The 25,148-nt window shown below is 38.7% G+C and overlaps 1 protein-coding gene and 1 long non-coding RNA gene across 14 annotated transcripts in view; one reads left to right on the forward strand and one right to left on the reverse strand.

Annotated features, from left to right (window-relative positions):
- The window catches only part of PPFIBP2 (PPFIA binding protein 2), a 153,065-nt gene that overhangs the window by 103,208 nt on the left and 24,709 nt on the right, over window positions 1-25,148 (reverse strand). For all 13 annotated transcript variants that reach the window (XM_079105721.1, XM_079105720.1, XM_079105709.1 and 10 more), the window contains exons 2-3: window positions 17,350-17,449; window positions 3,291-3,496 (exon numbers count right to left, since the gene is read on the reverse strand). In XM_079105721.1, the coding sequence (XP_078961847.1) occupies window positions 3,291-3,496; window positions 17,350-17,413 (270 nt within the window). In that variant the 5' untranslated portion in view covers window positions 17,414-17,449. The remainder of the gene's footprint in view (window positions 1-3,290; window positions 3,497-17,349; window positions 17,450-25,148) is intronic.
- LOC306641002 overlaps window positions 1-25,148 on the forward strand; it is a 73,605-nt gene that overhangs the window by 37,161 nt on the left and 11,296 nt on the right. The window contains exon 2 of the long non-coding RNA XR_013757984.1: window positions 6,298-6,428. This is a non-coding gene — a long non-coding RNA (uncharacterized lncRNA). The remainder of the gene's footprint in view (window positions 1-6,297; window positions 6,429-25,148) is intronic.

The raw sequence follows: 25,148 nt of genomic DNA on the forward strand, positions 1-25,148 counted from the left end.
TTTGAGTTCTTTGTATATCCTAGAGATCAATGCTCTGAGGTACAGGTGGTAAAGATTTTCTCCCACTATATAGGCTCTCTTCACATTCTTGATTGTTTTTTATGATATGAAGAGGCTTTTTAATTACCATCCAATTTGTTGATTCTTGATTTTGCTTCTTTTGCTTTAGGAATCTTATTGGGGAAGTCAGTTCTAGGCTGAAATGATGGAGAGTTGGGCTTACATTTACTTCTAGTAGGTGTAGGGTCTCTTGTCTAATGCCTTGGTCCTTGATGGACTCTGAATTGATTTTTGTGCAGGATGAGAGGAAGGAGTTCAATTTCATTCTGCTACATATAGATTTCTATTTTTCTCAGCACCATTTGTTGGAAGAGGCTATCTTTCCACCAAGTATATTTATGGTCAGCTTGTCTAGTATGAGATAACTGTATTTATATGGTTTTGTCTCTGTGTCTTGTGTTCCATTAGTATTCATGTCTGAATACTAATCTCATGCTGTTTTTGTTACCATAGCTCTGTAGCAAATCTCATGCTGTTTTTGTTACCATAGCTCTGTAGCAAAATTAAAGGTCTAGTATCCTGATGCCTCCTGCATCAATTTTCTCACAAGGATTGTTTTGGCTATTCTGGGCCTCTTATTTTCCCAAATGAATTTCATGACTGCTTTTTCTATTTCTATGAAGAATGTCATTGGAATTTTAAAAAGAATTGCATTAAATATCTATAGCACTTCTGGTACTACGGCCATTTTGACGATATTAATTCTGTCTATACAAGAACATAGGAGATCTTTCCACTTTCCATTCTCTGAGGTCTTCTACAATTTCTTTCTTTAGTTTTCTGTAGTTTCATTATAGAGGTCTTTCACCTCTTTTGTTAGACTGATACCCAAGTTTTTTTGTTTTGTTTTGTTTTGTTTTGTGAGGTCACTGTGAGTGGGACAGTCTTCCTGATTTCTCTTTCAGCTGATTCACCATTGGTGTATAGGAATGCAATTGATTTATGCGTTTTAATTATCCTGCTACTTTGCTTAATTCATCTGTGAGTTCTAGAAGCTTTCTGCTTCAGTTTTTTTTTTTTTTTTATCTTCTAAATATAGAATCATGTTGTTGGCAAACAGGGGTGATTTGAGCTCTCCTTTTTTATTCATAATTAATTTATTTCTTTTCTCTAATTGCTCTGGCTAGGGTTTCAAGGACTATGTTGTAAAGGAGTGATGAAAGAGGGCACCCCTGTCTTATTCCACATTTAGAGGGAATGCTTTAATTTTTCTCCATTCAGAATGTTGGCCTTGGGCTTAGCATAAATAGCTTTTACGACGTTTTTTCTAGTGTTTTGAGCATGAATGGATGCTGAATTTTGTTAAATGCTTTTTTCTGCACCTATTGATATAATCATGTAATTCTTGTCTTTAAATCTATTGATGGGATAAATTACATTTATGAATTTCCATATATTGAACCAACCTTGCATCCCTGGGATGAACCCCACTTGATCATGGTGCACTCTTTTTAATATGTTTTTGTATGCAATTTGCCAGGATTTTATTAAGAATTTTTGCATCTATGTTCATCAGGGATATTGGTCTGAAGTTTTCTTTCCTTGATGTGTCTTTGTCTGGTTTTGGTATCAGGTGATACTAGCTTCTTAGAATGAGTTTGGAAGGATTCCCTCCTTTTCTATTTCATGGAATACTTTTAGGAGGATTGGTGTTAGTTCTTCTTTGAAGGGCTGGTTGAGAATCCATCTAGTCTTAGGCCCATCTTTCTTGGTAGGCTTTCGATAGTGTCTTTAATTTCATTGCTTGAAATTGACCTATTTAAATTTTCTATGTCCTCCTGATTCAATTTGCGTAGGTCATGTGTCTCTAGAAATTTGTTGATGTCTTTAAGATTTTTATATTACAGTAAATTTTCAAAATAGTTTTCTGATAACTATCTACATTTCAGTAGTGTTCATTGTGATATTCCTTTTCAGTGTGAATTGTATAAATTTGAGTTTTCTCTTTTTCTTTTTATCTTGCTTAAGGGTTTATCAATTTTTTTTTCAAAAAACCAAATTTTTGTTTCATCAATTTTTAAAATTTTTTTCTTTCAATTTCATTAATTTCAGCTCTACTTTTAATTATTTCCTGTCTTCTACTGGTTTTGTTGTTGATTATTTCTTCTCTTTCTAGGACTTTGAGATATAAAGTTAGGTTATTTATTTGGTGACTTTCTATTCTTTTAATGAATGAGTTCAATGCAATGAACTTTCCTCTTAGAACTGCCTTCATAGTGTCCCAGTTTTGATATGCTGTGTTGCTATTCTTCTTTACTTCTAAGTATTTTTTTATTTCATCCCTGATTTCTTCAGATATCCACTGGTCATTCAACAGTGTATTATTTAGTCTCCAGGTGTTAGGTTAGCTTCTATTTTCTATTTTATTGTTGAATTCTAGTTTCATTCCATTCCACAGTCCTGAGTCATGGAGCTGTGAGAAAAGTCACTTCTCACTAATCCACCATCTTGTCTCCTCTTTCAGCCTTCATTCTTAAACTCAGTTTAGGTAATCACACACTTTCTTCCTCTGGTTTCCCATCATTCAGTCCTTATTCTAGGCCTCCAATGGTTGCATTCTAGATTACCTTCTCAAGGGGCTAGTTCCTCACATTACTCATTCCTAGATATTACTAATCTCTTAAGGTTAACCTGCTGGTCTCCTTGGGGAAGCAGATGGGTAACAAAGGTATAAATCTGTTATAACTTTGGTTACCCATCTCCTTCCCCTAGACTGAGCAGGTCTGTGAACCTGATGTAGAGTGAATAGGAGATAGTTAACAAATCTACATTACATTCTCAGAACAGGAAGTAGTTACAGGGTAAGGCGTAGGGGCAGAAGTAAAGAAATGAATGAAGGAAGCAAGTACTAGATTATGGAAAGAAACAAGGAGTAATGGGATCCAGTTGAGGGCAGAAACCCCACACTAGGATTATAACTCAGTAATTAGTATGAATAATCCTAGGAGTAGGAAAACTTCCATGTTTGCCCTTCTCTGGCCCTGGGTTTCCTCTTCTCAGAAGAGACTGATATAGACCACAGGATGGCAGAATGTATAGCTTAAGCTACTTGACTAGGTTCTAAACTCCTTCTGGGAAGGATCACACAGCAGGGACTGGTCAAAGCTGGATGGGAAGCAAGAAGAGGCTAGAGGATGTACAGGTGAGTCAAACTGGTCAGTGGTGGCATTCCATAGGCTGTATGATGTTTCTCAGTAGTGTTTCCCCAATCGAGAAATGGACCTACTCACCAAACTCTCCTCAAACCACTCTTTTATATAGGTAGCGGTTGGGCCAGGGATCTGGCTCAGAAGGGCTTCTCTCTCCTGAGGAAGTTCCAACATCTCCAGGGCCAGTCTCAAGTCCTCGATGAGATGGAGGGGGTTCATGTAAGAGGCTGGGGAAGACAGTCCAGGCTCACAGGTACCATCACTAATATCTGCCCCTGTTTTAGTGCCTGAAACAAGAGAAAAAGGCAGAAGCCTGGGTAAGAAGTGTGGAAGCCACGGTCAGTGAACTGGTCAAGAGCAAAGGCAGTAAAAGGAGAGGGGAAAGGGCTGAATAAAGAGCCTGGAAGATAACTTTTGCCTCAGCAAAATGACTTACAATATAAATTTTGCAAAAACATCCTGGTGTAATCTGGACTGGGTATGGTAGGAAGAAGCATATCAGAGGTGGTAAAGGCCCACTGAGACTGACCTATGAAGCTTATGTACTTAGGCAACTGGAAAAAACAGTCAGCCCTCGCCAGAGTCCAAAAACATGCTAGTTAAGACAATGAGATCTCACTCTTCAGCTTTTAGATTAATACGTAAGTTATACGTCAATATGCATATTGCACAGATGGCCACTGAAAACTCCTCCCATTCCTGTACATGCATTCCACTCCTCAGAAATTATGTTAAGCAAAATAAACCAGAATCAGAAAGACAAGTGTTGTATGTTTTCCCTCATATGTGAAAACAAGTGAAAGTAAGAGGAGAAAAAGAGATCCCATGAAAAAGGGAGACCATACAGGAAGGGTATTGAGGGAGGGTGGAGTAAAGGACAAGGGGAGGTATTAGGGAATGAAACTGATAAAATTATATTATGTGCGTGTATGAATATGCTACAATGAAACCCATTATTCTGTATGATTTATATGCATCAAATAAGAGAGAGAGAGATCTGTACCCTGGGCTGGTCTAGTGATTTGTCCTTATCACTAGAATGCAGTGGAAATGACCATGCCAGCACTAAGCCTGGGCCTTAAGAGGTCTGACATTGTCTACTCTTCTTCTCTGACCCTAAACCACTATGTAGCAAAGACCAGTTACCCTTCTAGAAAGACAGTCCCAACTGTCCCAGTCATTCCAGTCATAGTGACAGACATGTGAGTAAGTCATTTTGGATCCTTCAGTTCCAGATAAGCCACCCCAGCTGAACACCATATGAGCCAAACCTGCCAAGTACTACCAAAATCACAGAATTAGAAAGAAACAAATGGTGGTAGTTGATTTAAGTCACTATACTTGGGTTATTTTATTTCACAGAAATAGACAAGAATTAGCGTACTCATTTGGAGATGGCTTAGTGAATTGAAATCCTTCCTGTTGTTCTCCATTTGGTAGATCATTACATTTCCCAACTTGTATTAATTATTATGTATGTCCATACCTCATTTCCTATATGAACTATGATGTCTCTGAGAACAGAATCCAAGCCCACTTTGCTGAGCTCCCAACATCATGCTCTTCCCACTGGATGTTGAAGTGGAATCTGAGCAAATACATATACAAATCCTTGAGAAAATAGCTAGAAAACAAGAATGCTTAGTTTTCCTCAGAGATCTGGGATATGAGGTTGGCACTTTCTAATTTGATAGTTCCCAAATAGGACTGCTTCTGCCTTTCTAAACCCCGTTATTTAACAAGAACAAAACCAAAAAGTCTTCTTTCACTAAGTACCACGATATATTTTTCAAATCAAAACTAGGGTGACATGGTCTAACAGAGAATTTCTCTACTTCTTTCATCAATAAGAAACCCCGTAGAAAATGCAACGTAGATGGCGGAATTTCTAGGGCTTTTAGATTGTTGATTAGGCCAACGGATAAAATATTTGAAATAAGGACTCTGCTGGAAAATGTGAACTGCTTACAGCCACATCCACGGGTATTCTACAGGCCTGATATCTAATTCTCAGTCCCTTTACTCCTCTAGAAGCCAACTTCCCACTTGCCAGGCAGTTTGGAAATGAGAAAGCCACACAGAAGGAAACAATTACTACAGTATTTGATTGCAAGTTTGCCTTCTGAAAATGTCTGGTAGAGGGAATCATGGATCACAATCCACAAACAAGTCAGTGGCACTGGGGAGCTAAGAAATTGCCCAATTATCCACACTCTGGTGTGTGCTCAGCACTTTTTGGCTCCTACAAATCCAATTTAGAGTTGACTGGAATTACCACAGCCAAACCTCAGGGGAAAAAATGGACAGAAGACCTCCAATCTACAAATCTGAACAACATGTCTCCATTCTGAACATACTCTAATTTCAAACACCTATGTTAGATGGTCAGGAAGAAGGTAGGTGGAAAGACAGAGGTTTTCATTAACTTTCTATCGCTGTGTGGCCTTGAATAAGTTCTTTCCTTTTTCTAAGACTCTTGTGCCCTAAAGCTTTGGAATTCCTTTCTATTATTTAGATAGTATGTGTGCATGTGTATGAGTACATATGTGTTGTCTATTTTTATAGATATATGCATAAAAGTTTGATTTTTTTGCAATTTATATTTCTTTTAATATTTTATCAAAATCAACAGCCAATAAATGCTAGATGGGAAAAATGAAAAGATAACAATATTTAAGAGATAATTTGTCCCTTAGCTAGTTGTAATGATAATTAACAGCAAAGCCTCAGATAATAAGATCCACTTGATTTTAAATCTAAGAATCAGATATAGTCATTGGATAGAAAACTAAGGAAAGAATAGAATTCCCTCATTCTAAGGGAATGAGGATGTAAATGAGAAGATGATACTGAATGAGAAGGAATCTATTCAACAGGAGATATAATGATTCTAAATTTCCTTACTAGAAGAAAAGTATGATAACAGGTTTCCAAAAGGACCAAGTGATCTACTCATACACTTCATGTAGTTCCCTCCACATTATATGGTGCTCTGTGTGATCAGTAAAGACCTGAAGAAGAGAAGAAATACCACTTCAAATGATAAGTTCTAAAAGACACAGTGTCGTCTGCCTTCTTCTCTCTCTAGGTTCACTTGCTCTGGGAGAAGCCTACTAGCAGTTCTAAGGACACTCATTCCTAAGAAAAAGTCCATGAGTTGAGGAACTACTACCACCTACTAACAACCCCTTGGAACTGAGCCCTTGTACCAATAGCCATGTGAGTAAACAGTCCTGAATGCCAGGCCTCCAGCTTCCTTCAAGCCTCCAGATGACTGTGGCTCTGTCCAATGTCTTAACTATAACTTCATGAAAGACCTTAAGCCAGAAATACCCACTAAGCCACTCCTGCATTCCTGGTCCACAGAAACTGAGAGATAATAAATGTTTTGTCATTTTAAGATGCTATGTTTTCAGGCAATTCGTTACATAGTAAAATAACCAATACAAATAGTTAAAAACATTCCTAGGAGCAAAATCAAGGGGAACTTGCCCATGTACTACTAAAATATGTTGCTAAAATTCTTACAGAAAAGTAAGTTTTTTTTTGTTTGTTTGTTTTTTGAGGTGCTGAGGATCAAACCCAGGGCTTTGCACATGTTAGGCAAGCACTCCATGGCTGAGCTACATCCCCAGTCCCCCAAATAAGATCTTTATTGTATAACACATACAAAAATAAAATTGAAATAAGGATTATATATAAAAATTAAAATTCAAAAAAGAATATAGATCAAAATGGGATTAGAGAAAGATTTTTACAGAAAAAACAGTAATTAAGCAAAACAGAACATTACATTTGACTACATAGAATTAACTACTAGAACATTAAAAACAAGTAAAAGTTAAGACAATTATAACCTGAAAATTCTACTTTTAACAATCATAACAAAAGATCAATATATCCTTCATGTAAAAAGAGACCTTATATATCAATAAGAAAATGTCCAATCTACCTCTCACATACAAAATAGTTATAAGGTTTTTATATAAGCAACTCTGGAAAAATAACAAAGAGAAAATTATAATACACAAAGAAAATGTTTTCTAGCTAGTAAATAGAACATATAAAATTACATTGTTTTACTCTTATGAAATTATTAAAGTTGAAAATATAGTGATCATCCTAACTAGAATAAGATATACTCCATGTTTGTACAAATATGTCAAAATAGACTCTAATGTCATGTATAACTAAAAAGAATAAAAATTTAAGAAAAAGAAAATATAATGATCAATGTTGGTAAGCATGCAGTAAGAAGGATATCCCTATATCCTATCAGTAGACACAAAAAATTGGCCTACTCTTTCTAAAAAGCAATTTGGCAAGAGACAGTAAAAATATTCATACCTTTTGACCTAGTAATTCCAATTTTAGAAACCTAACCTAAGGAAACACAATCAAACATGTTGTCAAAGATTAATATAAAAGAACAATCTAAGCAGTGTCTTAATTGTGAAAAAGTTGGGGAGAAATATCTCTGAATAGGTGAATGTTTAAATAACTTCTGTTTAAACAATCATTTTAGAAAATCTCAGGCCAGGCAGGCCACATGATTTACTGGAAGAAAGCAGGCACTGCTGAAGGGGAAACTTCTGGCAACAGAGCATACCCAGCCACCAGAAGTCTCCTTCACACACAATAAACAAATAGACAAACTGAAAAAGAAAAAGATAACATTTTTTTTTTTTTTTCTACTGTAGAGCCAAGTTTAAGAAAAAAATGAAAACCTTGGTTTCTAAAAACAAAGAACAAACTCAATGGTGAAATAAGGTCAAGCTGACTTTGGAGTAGCCCAGGGCCAAAGACCCAGATAATGTTGAAGTGTGAGGCTTCCGTGGCCCACCTGAGAGCAGTAATCTGAGAGTAAGGCCCAGACACACAATGGTCCAGAATGGTGGGACTCCTAAGGCTCAGAATTAACAAAGGTAGAATCTCCCAGAAGGTGTCAATTCCACTCTCCACACACATTCCCTGTAGACAACTGGCTCCTATGAAAGTTTACAACCACAGGGGGAGATAAGTCAAAACAAGGTAACCATATACAACAAATAAGAAAACATGGGCCCTAATCCTGGGATTAACAGAACAATATAAACAAGACAATAGATTAATATTGGTTATGTCTGTTTATCAGACAAGGTTATTTTTCCCCAAAATTATTTCTCAGAAAATGGTGGTTCAACCTTCATTCAAATCCCAAAAATGCTTCTGAGGTATTTTATTATTTTGAACAACATTGATCATTATATTTTCTTTTGCTTAAATTTTTATTCTTTTAAAGTTATACATGACATTGGAGTCTATTTAAGACAGATTAACACAAAGATTTTTAACATTGGATGCATATTGAAATCACCTAGGGAGTTAGTTTTACAAACTACAGATGTCTGGGTCCTACTACCTCCAGTGATATTAATTTATTTGGTCTAAAAACAGTGACCTTGATCATCATTTCCCAGATGATTCTAAAATGAAGCCTAAGTTGAAACCATTGCACTAGAAGATCACCTCAATCAATGCTAGTTTTTGATGTGCATAGAGTCACCTGAGAATTTTTATTTTAAAGCACAAAAGCCAAAATTTAAAATAGATTTAGTAATTATTTTGAGGATAGGACCACATAAAATACAAGTATAGAATTTTATTGAAAGTCTTTTAATTATCACTTTCAAAAGCAAAGAAGTATATATGTGGTAGACCATAGGATTATACAGAAATATTTTGGTTTTCCTCCACTTGAGCTCATAGTTCTGCCCCTTGAAGTTATTCAGAGCCATATGATTACTTTGGCCAATAAACAGAAGAAACGTGTCACTTCTGGGAGAAAGCCTAAGAGCCACTCTGCAATTCCCAATATCCTGGCTGCTAGCAATGGTGAAGATTGAGTCAGCCCATGTCTCAGAGTAGATATGACATGGACCAGAACTTTCCACAGATCTGGAGGGAACTTGTAGTGTGTGCAAGAAGTAGTTTCAAAGTACTGACATTTTAGGACTATTTATTTTTGTAGCATAACTTTGTCTACTTCACTTATGGAAGGCATATATCTTGTACAACTCAGAAATACAGACATAGAAACTTTTTTTTTTTTTTTTTTTTTTTTTGCAGTACAGGGGATTGAACCCAGGGCCTTGTGCTTGTGAGGCAAGCACTCTACCAACTGAGCTACATCCCCAGCCCCATATAACATAAACTTTTAAACAATCATGTAAATGGGGATCTTGGTCTCAAAGGAAATATCTGCTGATGGTATCACATGTGAATTTTAAAAGTGCTGCATTTAAAACAACTTAAAAATGAGGACAATGTTCTCTTAAGCCTTGCCATTTAAAATGTTGCTGTTATTTTTAAAATAACTCTCATAATGACAAATAGTTTGTTAGAGATAAAGTGTATACATGTAACTAAGTCAACACATTAATATTCTGAGTATGTATTTGTCTATTTGGGAATATATTGGGACCTATGGGATTTTTTTTACATAATTAAAGGGGAAAGAAAAGGAACAGAAACCTTAATGAAAGAAAAGGGAAGTGTGAGAAAAGAATGTGGAAATTTGAAAAGAACCAAACACAAACCAAAATAAAAAATGCAGCCATTTAAATTAAGTATTAAGTGGATAGGTTAAATAGCAGAGAGAGTTACTGGAGAAGATGGTAGACCTGAAGAATTCACCCAGAGTTCTGCAGAGAGAGATGCAAGTGGAAAGTAGGAAGCAGGGTTAGGAGACGTGAGAGACAGTATGATGTTATCCAACACAATTCTTTAGGAATTCCAGAAGAATTCACAGGATGACACAGAGCCAACAGAGTTGGAGAAAATGGCTATGGATTTTTCAGAATGGAAAATCTGAGTCCTCTCAGTTTAAAGATACACAATGAGTCCCCAAAAAGATACATCAAAATGAATTCACCCTAGAAACAACACAGTGAAATGGAAGAATACCAGAGATAAAGAAGAAACTTCACAGGAACCAGAAGCAGAGGAAAGACCTAGTCAGACAGTCAACAGACTTTTCACTAGCAATAAATCCCAATGACCATAAAATAATAACTACAAGTGGCTACCAACCCACTAGCCTATACAAGTTAATCTACAATTCAAGATTAAAAACATTTAGAGACATATCTCAGAGAATGATTAATAATTTATTACTGACAAGCATACTGAAAGAATTTTAAGGGAAAGAGGAAATGCCATAAAGCAAAAGGAATGGGATGAAGAATCAACTATGATCAGAGAACTTATTAAAATTGTCGGTTAAACAAAATGGATGTTGTTAGTTTTTAAAAAATCCAATAATTTAAGGAATATAAATTATGATTATACTAGAATCCTATCAAAAATTATGTAAAGATATGTCAATGATAGGAATTAAAACATTCTTTAGGAGTCAGATATTATTAAAAAGGAAGAAAATATTATTCTTTAAAGACTACAAGTCTGTGGCCAGCCTGGGCAACTTGCTGAGATCCTCAGCAACTTTTTGAGACTCTATCTCAAAATAAAAAATAAAAACGACTGAGGCTGTAGCTCACTGGTAACGCACCCCTGGTTTCAATCCCCAGTAAGAAAGCAAGAAATTGAATAGTTTTAAATTGTTTTAACAGAGAAAATATTAGGTAAAATGCTTTTACAAGTTAATTCTATCAAAAATTCAAAACCTGAATAATTCTAATGCAACAAACTCCGTTGTTTAGTATAGAAAAAGAGGGCTGGCTTCCCAGCTCACTTTATGAGGAAAGTCTGTCAGAACAACTTTCAGATCAGAATGGTCGGTCCCTCCCCCAAACTGTACAATTTAACTATCCTGAGTACCACAAAAGAAAAGTGCAGGCTGTCTCACTGATGAACTTTAATCCTAAACAAATATTAACAAAGCCAAATCCCACAAAGTGTAAAAAAAGGCAGAATATCATAATCATCTCTCTTGGGAAATAATAGATCCAGCAGACCTAAACAGAAGATAAAAATGAAGCGATAATATATGAGAATAATGCTCCCCTCCATAAAATACTAAAGAGCACATTTTGTTAAAGCGCATATAAAGCATTTTCCCAAAACTGACCACATATCAGTCCTTAAAAGAAGTCCCAACAAAAATCAAGAGCAATTAGGTGGTTGCTATGATTTTAATGTGCCCTCCAAAGTTTGTGTGTTGGAAACTTAATCCCCATATAACAGTATTGAGAGATGACACTTTTAAGGAGTAACTAGGTCCTAAGGGCTGTGCCATCATGGATTAATGCCTTTATCATGGAAGTGCATTTCTAGTTGTGCCCCCATCCCTTCTCTCTTCATGCATGCTCTCTTGCCTTCCTGCCTTCTGCCATGGAATGACAGCAAGAAGGCCTTGTCAGATGCCAGCACCTTAATATTGGAATTCTCAAAACTGTGAGAATTTCTTTTCTTTGTACGTCACCCACTCTCAGGTGTTCTGTTTAGTAGCACAAAATGAAATAAGCTTTTCATGTCTTCCTATTGCCATGGGAGATCAGTAGAGGAAAAGGTCCAAGGGGTGGAAGATTGGTAGAGAAGGGGGAAGTGCTGGGAGTAATACTGGACAAATATTATGTACTATGTGCAGACACAAATATGTAATAACAAATCCCATCAGTATGTACTAATGCACCAATTAAAAAAACCATGAAAAAAGACAACTCTCCAATGAGAAACAGTAGGTCCATATGATTTTGCATGTCAATTCCTATACCTGTAACTATAACAAGTATTTAAGGAATAAATAATTCCAGTGTTATCCAAACTCTCTCAGACAATAGAAAATGAGGCCACAGTTATATCCAAGAGTGAGAGTGGGCAGGCAGGCTCTGCCAACAAAGGAGAAAATGGAATTTTGGGTGCCAAACGGTGTGCCATTCTCCCCTATTTATACAAATGGCAGTCTTTGACCTCTCAGTCCCCTACACACCTGTATCCTCCACTTCAACACTCTTCTGAACAGTCATGGCAGGGCTCTCTCAACTAAATTCTGAATGGAAACGGGCAAGTGTACATTCCACAACTGTTTCTAAAAACTGCTCTATGTTGATCCTCCTGAGAGAAGTGGTGAACAAGATGATGGACTGTTCAGAGCAGGGACTCACCACTGGCCATCAACAACACAGTTGACATCATTTATGGGCCAAGGTGATCACTCTCAATCTTCACACCAGAACGTTTTTCTAAATCCACAAAATCTTTTTTCCCCTTTCTTTTTTATAATCCAGACACCACTCAGAGTTGGCAGAAAGGTTACACAGGGCAACCTCTTTAACTGTCATAAAACAGATTCCTTTTAACTATTCCTCTTCAGTAAGCACAGGTTTTAGATAACTGCATGAGTAACCTCCTGCCACAGCAAAGAGAAATAAGTGGCCCTCTGTCCTGACTACGTGGCTCTCTGGATCTATGCCAGGAGTAGTATGATGGAGTAGCCATTGAATCTATTAGTCCACAAATTAAGGCCTATGTAAAATTAATGTTTGTGGTTGTTGCTCTGTGCCATCCAGAGGGATGTAATTAGGCAATATATAGTTCAGCATCAACTGTCAACAGTGTAATTCAATTATCATGTTATTTGCAGACAGAATCACAGGACTAATGAGGAGAAAGATTAGATCAAAGGTTAACATTCTATGGGAAGCTATCAACAATGGTCTTTTATATTAGAAATAAATCATTATTGACACTGGTCCTTGGGGTTTTAATAATCATCTCTTCCCAACATTCAGATATGAAACCCTGGGGTTCCAATCAAGTATTCATGCCTAACATACACCCACTCAGAATTCAAGAATTCAAATTTACAAGGAGTGTCATTTAATATTCCTACTTATGCTTATAAGACATTTCTTCTGGAATTTAAAAGAATTGATTTCTATCCCTCACCACATCCCAAGTCACTGGCCACCTTGAGAGAAGAGTCATCACACTGTAGCTCTGGAGGGGCATATTTGTCATTAAGACATACTCTCAGAGTATGCATGGCCTAATTATTCATAGGAGTGATAATCATCTGCATTGTTCCCATGAATTGGGGGAGGGGAATAGACTTTTTGGATTAAAAGTTAACTACATAAATATTGATCTCACATACTCAAAATGCAGTTTTCTTGGAAAGAGTTTTAGAAAATGAACAGCAACCTAGTATAATATAAATTAATAAGGGAAATTCCTTGTTATCTAGTGTTATGATTATTAATAATCACTATTGAGGAAATCATATCCATTTTAGTGGGAATTTTTGTTGTTTTTTCTCTTTAAATGGCTACTAATGGGGGGGGGGGTGGTACAGGAGCCCATAAACATTTCTTCCATTGAAATAAGTGAAAATTGCTTTTTCAAAATAGGAGAAAATACAGTCCATAGGTACTTGAGTACTTTGACAGATGCAAAAGCAATTGTGTTTTGGTAGTGGTGGTGGCACTGCCTGATGTCATTCAATCTCAAATTAATATAAGGAAGATTAAATCTTCACACAAAAATATAATTTCTGCAGAATGTGTGATCTCATAATATGTGGCAGGGTTTCAAACTTTATTTTAGCTGTGCTATCTTTGAGCAAAGGGACTGTTACTTAGAAAGGACAATGTGTAATAAGAATAAAAACCAGCAGCTAAAGGGATTATGACCAAAAGCAAAACATCATCCAACTCCTTCTTAACTCTTTTCTCCTATAAACAGCCCCACACATCAACATAAGACCAACCCAGGAATGAAAGGAAAATTTTAGTATTGCTATTTACCAGCACTATATAAAAACACAGTATATCACATCATTTCATAGGGTGATAAAAATAATTTAATACAATATCAATTAAACAAGTAATAACTTAGACCAAATGAGCACTTACTGTCAGACACACTATTCTAAGTGTGCACTATTTTAATTCTCACAATTATATATTACTATTATTTTATCTATAAGGAAACTGAGGCTCTGAAGAATTAAATAATTTGTACAAAGATCTCACAGCCAGCAATAAGTGGCTAAGCTGGGATTCAAACCCCAATAGTCTAACTCTGAACAACAAAGTTCACTATACAGCCAATAGAAGACAGGCACAGAAACTAATATCGGTCTCCTGCCCAATGAAAAGGACATCCTATTCACAAAAGTAGATAAAATATACAGGTGATAAATATTTATTAGATACCTATTGTGTGCTTTGGACAATCTAAGCACTGCAGAGATAGTGGGAGATCCTCTATCCTCATAGAATTTAAATTCTGTCATAGGAAGCAGACAATAAACAAAGAGATTAACATGAATATAATAGATAAGGTGATGATAAATGCTATAGAAACATATAAACAGGTTATGAGGTCACAGAGTAATGCAGGGATGCTATATTAGGTAGAGTCAGGGAAGGCCTTCTCATATGGTGACATTTCAGCAGAAATCTGAGTGGATTTGGAGGGCAGTTTTCTAGGAAAGAGGACAGCAAGCACCAGGGCCCCAAGGCAGACAGTACAAGTGGCAAAAGTGAGACAAGCCAGGGCGAAGTCGAAGAGATGTAGCCATAAAACCAGCAAAGGCCAAATCACATTATGACCTTGCTGGCCATGGTAAGGACTTTAGCCATTAAAGAGTTTTGGAGAGATGTGATTTAATTTATATTTTCAGAAATGTTTAATTTATAGTTCAGAAAACTATATATCAATCTTGTAGGCCCTGAGCAAGTCCACTGATGAACATGCAAGCCTCATACAATGAAAACCACAAAATGCAGATGGGTGACATAAGTGCTTCAATATGTGAGACGTCTACCATGTTGTAGAGAAGGAAGACTTAACATGATAAAGAAGTCCTGTCCTTCATTAGTGTATCAAGAACTAACACTTTATGGTGCTCACCAAGAACCTTGCATGGATCAACACAATAACCCACTAATTTGGGTACTATTATTATTCCCATTTAAATATGAGGAAACTGAGGCAGAAACCACGGGAACAACTTGTTGTAGAGCTAGTATTGGAACCAACACCTGTTGTCTACTTACCAGTATTCCTCCCTACCAATTTGCAAAGTACCAATCTCCAAAGAATGCCCTGTTCTAGATAGAGAAGTCCAGAGAGCCCGTCCAAAGGGAATTCAGAATGGAGGAGTAAGGAAATGGGAAGATGAAGGAGCACTTTGTTCTAAAAGGTCAGTAGGTTAAGTCTCCTAGGTTCCATACAACCTATACCTAAGGCCCTTCCCTCCACACCCTTCTCAGATTCTCAGTTGAAGATCCTGGGCCAAGGCCAGGCCTCTATGATCCAGTCACATAATCTTCTCTCAGAGAAATAAAGGGGTTTTCCACAGGCTACCTTACTTTAGGAATGCCTGCATGGAGAAATTAAGAGACAGGAAAAGGCACCAATGCCATGAAAGGCTACATTCTTTAGGAAGTGTCTCATTAATTCCTACAAAATTCAATACTGTCAAGATATCAGTTCTTCCCAACATGATCTATAGATTCAGTGTGATTCCAATCAAATTCTGTCAAGTTATGTTATGGCTATCGACAAATTGATTCTAAAGCTTTTATGGAGGAGAAGGGGGAAAGACCCAGACTGGCCAACACAATATTGAAGAACAACCAAGTTGGAGGACTGACATGATCTGATTTTAAGACAAACTATAAACCTACAGTAATCAACACACTGTGATAGTGTGACAGTAGCATAAATAAATAAAGACAAATAGATCAGTGGAATGGAATAGATAGCTCAGAAATAGTTCCATATAAGCACAGTCAACTGATTTTTGCCAGAGGAAGAAAGGCAATACAATGGGAAAAGGACAAGTCTTCTCATTCATCCCTCATACCATCCAAAAGCTCTGCCAAGGGCTTACTCCTCAGCAAGGGGATTAGAAGTTCTGACCACTTCAGCCAGTCTGAGAGTCTGATCCTATGGTTCTTATCTCAATGCATGTAGGCCTCTGGAAGCTTCCAAATCAGGCTTTCTAAAAGTGTGGCTAGGAAATTCATTCTCTTGGTGGTTTCTTCTCAGTAAATCATCAGATATCCTAACCTAGAACAAGACATCATAATCTATGGAGACTGAAAATCAGGACATTTATTCATGGCCTCCCAAGGGCCCATTTGTTCACAGAGAAATTAAGAGCCTGACAGAAGACAGGCAGACCATGTTGCAGAGCCACCCATAACATTATGAAGCTGTGAGACGCAGACAACCTCCCTCACCCCAGGCTCCAGCACCCAGAGCCCTCTGTGAGTCAGATGTATTTCTGCAATATGAAGAAAGCAAATGCCTGAAAAGGGGAAGTGTCAGGTATCCTGAGCACTTCCTGGGGTCAAGCTACACTCAGCCCCATACCTTCTTTCCTCATTTCCTCCAACCACTGCTCACAGAATGGAGTTAAGTCCCAAAGAAGCATAACCTTTCTGCAAAAAAGACTATTAAATTATACCATGTAAGGTCAGAAAGATGATCTGGAGCCTTTTGGAAAGATTTTGTTATAACCAATATAACTTTCTGGTTGCTCCCTTCAAGGAATTAACCAGTCAGCACACCCCATGGGTAATATTTTCAAATTACCCACAATTTTGCTGAATCCCTTCTAGAGGAAGTCCCCTACTGGCTAATTAAAACATTAAAACCGAATACTTGAGATGTATAAAAATCAATATGGCATATAGAACATTCATTATTAGATGAATCAGTACAAAACTGCCTCCATCTTCTAAACACACTGGAGAACAGCTGGGGAAGTGAGTACTGACTAGGTGGCAAAGTCTGCTCGGTTTTGAATTTCAGCTCAACTGTAATAAGTCATGGTGTGCTCTGAAAATTTTTAAATAGAATCAATCTCATTGCACCAAAACTGTCTTGCAGTCATGATCCCAACAGTGACAGAGTTATATATGTGCATGTGGTACATTCACAATGTATCACAGACTCCTATGAGATATGCAAGAGTTCTCCAAGTTTATACATTAAAAAGGAGAGAGATGGCATATACATAAACCTATTTAAAAATAAATCTAACAAAGGGTTTCTCTCTATGCAAGAGGGAGGGAGGGAAAGAGGGAAGAGGAAGGGAAGAAGGAAGGAAAAGAAACAAATATAAGAAAACCTTTTCTGAGATGTAGAAGACTAAAGATTCGTCACTGGGATCCCCTGAATGTACCTGCAATGATCCCATCCATCTGCTCCAAGGCAGCTTCCAAGGCGTGACTAGCATCAGACGCCATGACTCTTTCTGTCTGCTTAGTCTCTTCTTCCTGTTACTGAGAGTTCAAATATAGAACAAAGAAAAAGTTACAGAAGTTCCACATTTTGCACAGAAGAGCACAAAATGCTTTAAATCCATCATCACACCATGTGTTTCCATTAAGAATTCCAGTAGCTGAAGTATAGTTTCTGACATCTCTATGGTCTTCCCCTCCTGGCACAAGTGCTCTTTTTCCACGAATCTTCAGTCCATGATCCCATTTACTTCTATAATGAAAAGTCACTAGGGCTCTCCAAAGTCACTTGAAGCAGCAAGACACAGTTGTTATCTCCCCCCTGAGAGTTCCAAGCTGCAGAAGCTCTAACCACCTTTGGGGAAGGCTCCACTGTCTTACAAATGCATTTGCCTCACACCTGCAATGCTTTCCTTGGATAGGTGTGATTCTGGTGAGAGGTCTCAACTACCACTTTCCCTTCTCCAAATGGGCCAGCATGTCCTGCCTAGGAAGGCCACAGGCACAATGATATAAGAGAATACTGTCCCAGGAACAGTGTCTGACCACCTTAGATGCACTCTACCCAGCACCACTCAAGGTTCAGAATCTCACCCTGTTGGGGCTAAGGAACTCTCCCAGGATACACAGAACAGTCACTTTTGGATGCTGAATTTCCCCTCTAAAGGTCCAGTAAGTAATGACTGGGAACTGCCCATCCCACCCAGAGGCACCTGCTTCCATCTCTGGACAACTCCGCCTCTTAAAGTTCAAATGTCTTCTTGAAGCCTTGTCTCATTTTTCTTGCTTCCTGAGTATCGGGGAAGGTCTTATAACAGTATTTGTAATTCTAAGAGCCTTAACTCATGTCTGTAAACTGGGAGCTGGAGTCTTTGCTCATTCAGCAAAACCCATGAGTATGCCTAATGGCATCAGTGCTTTGGAGAACAGAGGCCAGGAAATGGATGGTTCTGAGCATCTCTGCTGGTTTTCCCTATAAAGTTGGACCTTTGGAGTGAAGAGAAGAAAGTGGGTACTCCATAGGAGTGGCTCTGGAGATGGTATAGATAAGGATTTCTGGACCACATATAACCATGCTGGACTGTACCAGACAGTAGCAGTTAAGTTCACAGGCACTAGAATTATGGTCCAAGTCCAGACCCTGCTCTGTCATTTACTGTGTAGTCTCTGAGCCTCAATTTCCTCATCTGTAAAATGGGGATAACAATACCTGATTTACAGGATTGATGTCATGAATTAATTAATCATTAAGTCTTCATAGTGAGCACTAAGCACATTCCTTTGCACACAATATAAGTTACCTATTTTTATTCTTTGTTTTTTTAAGCAAGGAGAGAAATTCAGGGCATATTTTTGGCAACACAGCTCACAAGATGAGACTTTAACTAAAGTGGGGTGGGCCCAGGGAGAGAGAACCCATTGGAACCTGTGAAGCTCATATATGTGTCATCTTGAACCCTGATAAGCTCAAGAGTCTGGTTTGCTTGAGCATGGCAATGAAGACAGCCATTCTGTATGTGGAGGAGCAGGGCAGTGATTCACAGGATAAAGGCCAAGGAAGGATCAAAAATAACAGGCATTCAGCCTAGGGACAGAACTAGTACACAGTTAGTTTAAGGGAATGATAATGGGAGCTCCCACAGGGGTTGGGAGCTCCAAGGGCACCTCAGGTTCCTGGAAGGAGCCAGATAAGACTGAAAGAAAGACCAGAACTGCTGTGAAGTGAGAAGAGCAGCTCTGACTGCTACAGAGTAAACACAGTATAGAAATCTGGGATGAGAAGGGAGCAAGCTTGAGTTGGGATATAAGAAGAGGCTGAAGGGAAAGGAGGGGTAGCAGAAATGGCAAAAACAACGGATTCCCCCTTGTTCAGCCATAACATTAAAAGTTTGAAATACTTCCCTCCAAAAATTCCCCACTGCTCTTGTGGGAAAAAAAAAAAAAAAAATCCAAAATTCTTACTGTGATCTACCAAAAATTCACTACAGAGTCTGGCAGGCCAACCTCACATGTTCCCAGGATCCTCACACTCCGGCAGCATTGTCTCCTGACTGCTCACAAATACACCAAGATAATTTCCTTTCCTGTTACTGGATGTCTGCCAGCCCCTCTGCCCTGAACTCACTGCCCTGCTCTCTGTAGGGCTAGGGCTGACAAATCTTATCCTTCAGGTCTCACTCCAAAGTATTTTCTGAGAGGCCTCCCAGAGGCTCCTAATCTAAAGCAGCCCTTTTGAAGCACAATAATTCCAAATTATCTTATCTTTTTTTGCTTCCACTTGGAGGTAGGGGGACCCTGTCTGCCTTATTTTCACTGTTCTCAGTATCTAGCAAGGTGACCGGCACAAGGAAGTTTATGAATACTTGTGAATAAATGGATGAATCCATGCAGCCAACATCCCCTGAACTCTTGGTGTACTGGTCACTGGGGGAATGTTGATAAATCAGATCTTGTGCCTGCTTCCATAGACCATGGACCACACAGTCTAACAGACAAGACAGAAATATGAACAAATAATTACGACACACTTTTAGGTGTGCTTTTAGAGGTAGCTATGCAGTTTCCCTGAATCTTGAAGGGTAAGTAGGAGTTTTCTCAGAAGATAAGGAGAATGTTATTCTAGGTAGGGTGGTGCATGAAAGACAGGGAAGCATGTAAGGGCAGGATGGAGCTGGCTAAGGTCAAAATGGTTGAGATTACACAGGACCATGCAGCTGCTCAAGATGAGTCAAAACCTTCCACAGGTTTCACATAAGCAGGACAAGGGCAATAATAAAAGGAGCTTGGGAATCACGCCCACTACTTCAGGGGTCTGAATACCAGTGCGTAACAAATCAAGCAATCTCAGATGGAAGTTCTACAAAGATTTTTAAAGAGAGATCTCCTATTTCAGCAGACTGGGCCCACTGATGAACTATGGCTGGCCCACTTAGGGCCTCAGTACCAGGGTGAAAGTTGAGAGGGCAGTTAGGAGGTGCCAATCCCTAAGGGCCCACAACATGAGCCCTGCAACAGAGGAGCCTCAAAAGAACATGGGCCCTCTGCCCAGTGATGAATTTATACCTGGCAAACAAAACTGGGTGGACTCGTGGGAGCTGGCCTGAAGTGAAGCATGAGTCAAAGGTATATCCTAGTCACAACTCAGGAGCTGGGCCAGTGAGAGTGGGGAACCTGCTCAGGGCAGAGCTGATGAGCTCAGTTCTCAACCTGCTGGGTCTGAGGTGACAGTAGGAAACCTGGGTAAGAAGGTGTCTCTGCCAGCCCTGTTGTAGGCATCAGTGGTATCAGATATGGAAGAGCTGAATGTACCATGGGTGGTAAGGCCTCCTGCTCTCATCTGTGAACACAATCTTACTGGATCAGGGAAGCCATGATCTCACGAGCCCTTCCCACACTGGCAGCTAACAGTAGTTTTCTTCCCTGCTGTCTAGGTTAGAGTTCCCATCAGCAAAAAACACGTGGTGGGTCAATCCCTTCCCTCAAGAAAAGAGTTTAAGAAAAAATTGAAAAACAACACAATAATAGTGTTGTATTCTTACAATACTACTGACACCAAACGTGTGTGGGTTTTTGTTCTACACCAAGCAATTTTTAAATTGTCTGAAGGACTCCAACTGGGTCCTACAATTCAATTCAATTCTGACACTACCTGGAGTTAGTATAAATCCCACAAGTTGAGGGCTCAATCCCACAAGACTGTCCCTACTAGAGATGCCAATCAAAACTCCAGGCTTCCCTTCTGACTGACTAGCTATAAATCAGGGATTCCTAAACCCCTTCCTCAGATTGGATAATTTGTTAGAATGGCTCACAGAACTCAGGGAAACATTTTATTTATGTTTATTGTAAGGAACGCTACTCGAAAGGAAGAGATACACTGGGCAAGGTATAGGGGAATAGAGGACAGGCAAAGCTTATGTGCCTTCTCTAGAGGCGCCTCACAGCACTTTCAAGGGTTCACCACCCTCCAGGTTCTCCAAACCGTTTCAGGATTTTTTATGGAAGGTTCATTACACAGGCATGATTGATTAAATCACTGTTCATTCAATCACTGGTGATTGAACTCAATTTCCAACTACGCCCCTCAATGCCAAGGTGGAGAGTGAAGGGTTAGAGCTAGGGCTGAAAGTTCTAACCCTCTAATCACATGGATAGGTCCTTTGAGACTCAGTCCTTATCCTTTAGGTGTCACCTCATTACCATAAACTCAGGTATGGTTGAAAGGGGCTTATATGAATAACAAAAGTTGCTCTCTCAACCCCATTCACGGGTTTTAGGAGCTCTATGTTAGGAGCCAGGAAAAAGATCAAATATTTTATTTCTTATTAGAACACACTATTATAAGTCTCAGAGGCAAATGTATCATATGCCAGGAGGTCTCCTAGAGGGAGGAAGGTGAAGAAGTCAGAGACAGCATCCAAAAGAGCCACCAATCCAAAGGGGCTAAGAAAGAGCCAGAATTCACATCAAAATCTAGAGACAAGTGAAATTCAAGGTGATGTCAAAGTTGACAGTGGTAAGTGGAACTTAACTCATTTTTCCTACCAATGAAAGGACAGTTTTAGCAGCCATCCAAGGCCTGACATAGCACAGATAACAAAATAATTGACAGTATGTCATAGGGACTTAAAGAGGGATACCAATCAGCCCAGGAAGGAGAGGAGCAGGATAGAGAAGCACGTTGCTCTTAACATGCTTGTACAGTGAAATCTGTTATGTTATAAGAAAGCAGTTATCACCTCTCTGAACACTTAACACAGCCCAGCATTTGTCCCTAATGAGCGGGTGTGCTGATACCAAGAAATGGGCTCATCCCTGGCCACAAAGATAAGGAAAGGTATGCCGTTAAAGCAAAAGTGTGGTCCATTCATCATGCATCCCTCCCTTCATTCTCAGGCCTCTATGGATGCTGTCATCTTCCTGCCTGTGAGTGACTAAGGCTACAGCTCCAGTAAGACAAAACTACCCTCCTCTTTACTGCCAGACAGGGAGAAAATGCCTCTCTGGCTGTAAAACCAGCCAACTGAACAGTCATGTTTTAGAACTGCAATATGTGATGATGGATCTCATGGCCACATGAATTGCACCTCACAAAGGCCAATTTAGCACCTTAAGATGATTGGGGTGCAGGATCAATGTACGTCCTAAAATTCAGAGAGTCACAATTTGCCATCCATCATCTGACATGCTCTGATGCAAACAGTGATTCATATACTATATTAACTGCTTTCACATTTAGCAAAAGGAACCAGAAATAGGAATAACTGGGCAACATATGCCTGGGTCAAGTAAACCTTACTTATCCCACCACACTGAGTCACAAACTTCCATTCTATTTTCTAATTTTTTTCTCTCAATAAAGTGATTGGAATTAGAATTGTTGTTTGGGTTAGGTTCACACATCCTGTGTGGAATAGAGCTGGGAGTCCCTGAAGATCCCATACATGGAAACAGAGCTTGAACCTCACTCCTGAGCAGCTGCATCCAGCAACCCTGCACTGAAGGCAAGGTGTAGGGAAAGACCCTCAATCAAGGGCCCACCACCACCGCCACAGAACTTAGCTTCATCTCATACCTCTCCCTCCCCCAAATGGCCAATAGATGATAAAGAAGTGGCAGCATATCACAAGAAACTAAAGTCCTCCATAATTTAAAAGCCTCCCATAAACCACAGCTACTTTTCAATGGTTATTTTAAGAAACATCTTTTGTTATCCCTAAGCTTAGGAGATAACCTCTAAAAAGTATACAAGAGCCGGGCATGGTGGCTCACCCCTGTAATCTCAGTGACTCAGGAGGCTGAAACAGGAGGATCTCAAGTTTGAGGCCAGCCTCAACAACTTAGCAAGGTCCTATGCAACAGAGTGAGACCCTCTCTCAAAATAAAATTTAAAAAGGGAGGACTGGGGATGGGGCTCAGTGGTTAAGCACCCTTGGGTTCAATTCCTGGTACCAAAAATAAAAAGAATATGAGATGTCTCTCTTTTAGATAATAAGAACAAGAAGCCATTTGAGTGTTAAGGAAGAGGAGAAAAATGAAGGAAATTGCTGGCAATGTCTGAATTCTTAATCACATTCCATACTGACTTATAACAACCAAGAACATAGGTTGTATAGCCAGAATTTAGTTAAAATCTGGGCTCTGCCACATAATGCTGTGAGTCCTTACACAACTTATTTAACTTCTCTGAATGTCAACATGTCATCTATAAAATCAGTTAAAACAAATCTTACTGTTATAGGCAAAAGTCAAGAAGACCTCATGTAAATATAGCAGATAGAACCCAAACATCTAATTTAGCTACCCACTCAAACAACTATAGAAGAGTTTATTTTGAAAACCCTAAACCACAAGGACACAGAGCATAAGAAAGGAGACACAAGGGAGATGCCAGGGTAACTGTGATACAATAAGCATAAAAGGACAGCCAGTCCTGAAGCTCAGAAAGAGGTTTCTTCAATAAATGAAACTGGCAGAACTTCTGGTGTATCTGAATATCTGCAAGGTCTGTATAATTGGTGAAGAATTGTTTGATTCAATGATAAGAAAACAAACCACACAAACAACAAAAGAACTCCACAGAAACCAAGAGTAATCATATCCTTATGATAAATACCACATACTGATCTCACTGAAATTGCACTGGCAGATGGAATAGATGGAAAAGTGCCTGTGGGTGAGAGGGAAAAACTGGATTTCCGAGCTCTTCTGAGTTGAATTCTCACCTTCTGGACTTACAGGGAACTCATAAGTCTTTGGATAATGACAACCAAAAACAAACAAACGAAAGAAAGAAGCAGAACAAACATTTTAAGAGATACATATAAAAATATTGAATTTTCAGTGCTACAACTGAGGAAGACAGTGGGGTGCATAGGTGGAGAGATAGCTGTGTTATCAAATAATTTATAATCATCAACTCCTTAAATCGTGTGGCTATGTGCCAGTGGTCAAAATTAAAACTATCAGGGCTAGTGATATAGCTCAGTGGTAGAATACTTGTCTAACCTGCTCAAGGCCCTGTATTTTATCTCTAATACTAAAATAAAATAAAATCAAACAAAAGAATTAAAAACATCAGGAGATAACATGCGTGGTGTGGCATAGTACCAATATTTAATTAAGGTGTACTCATTCCTCCTCTTTACCTTACATCGGGCAGGTTTTTGCTAGCTACTTGCTAAGGGCTTATTCAACATTCTCTCACTTAATTCTCACATGCCAGTTACATATCATTGTAAAGATAAGATTATTCTCCATTACAGATGAGAAAACTAATTAGGCAACTTACTGAAGAACACATACCCTTCTTCCCTTTCTTCCACTTTGCTGAGACAGGAACCCATTGAAGGGTTTTAAGCACACTGTGACATGATCTAACTTACCTTTTTAAAGGGTTGCTTTGGGAAACAGACTGCAGGGACACAGCTGTGAACACAAGAAAGCCAAGCAAGAGAAGAAAGTAGCTTAGGCCAAAATGATCATAATAGATGTTCTAATACCTGATCTATTGGTAGGCAAAGAAATCAGATTCACTGATAGACTGAATACAGGCATGTGAGAGAGAAGTTGAGCACGATTACAAAGTTTTTGCTCTGCGTACCTGAGAGATCAAGAGTGACAAGGTGGAGCATGTCAGGGCAAAGTAGCACATTGGTTTCAAAGTGCCCAACTTAAGATGCTTAAGGACACCTGGAAAAGATACACTGAGTGCCATTTGGAAATATATTATTCTGAGACT

This window comes from Sciurus vulgaris, assembly GCF_902686455.1.
Source record: "Sciurus vulgaris genome assembly, chromosome: 11".
NCBI classification, from domain to species: Eukaryota; Metazoa; Chordata; class Mammalia; order Rodentia; family Sciuridae; genus Sciurus; species Sciurus vulgaris.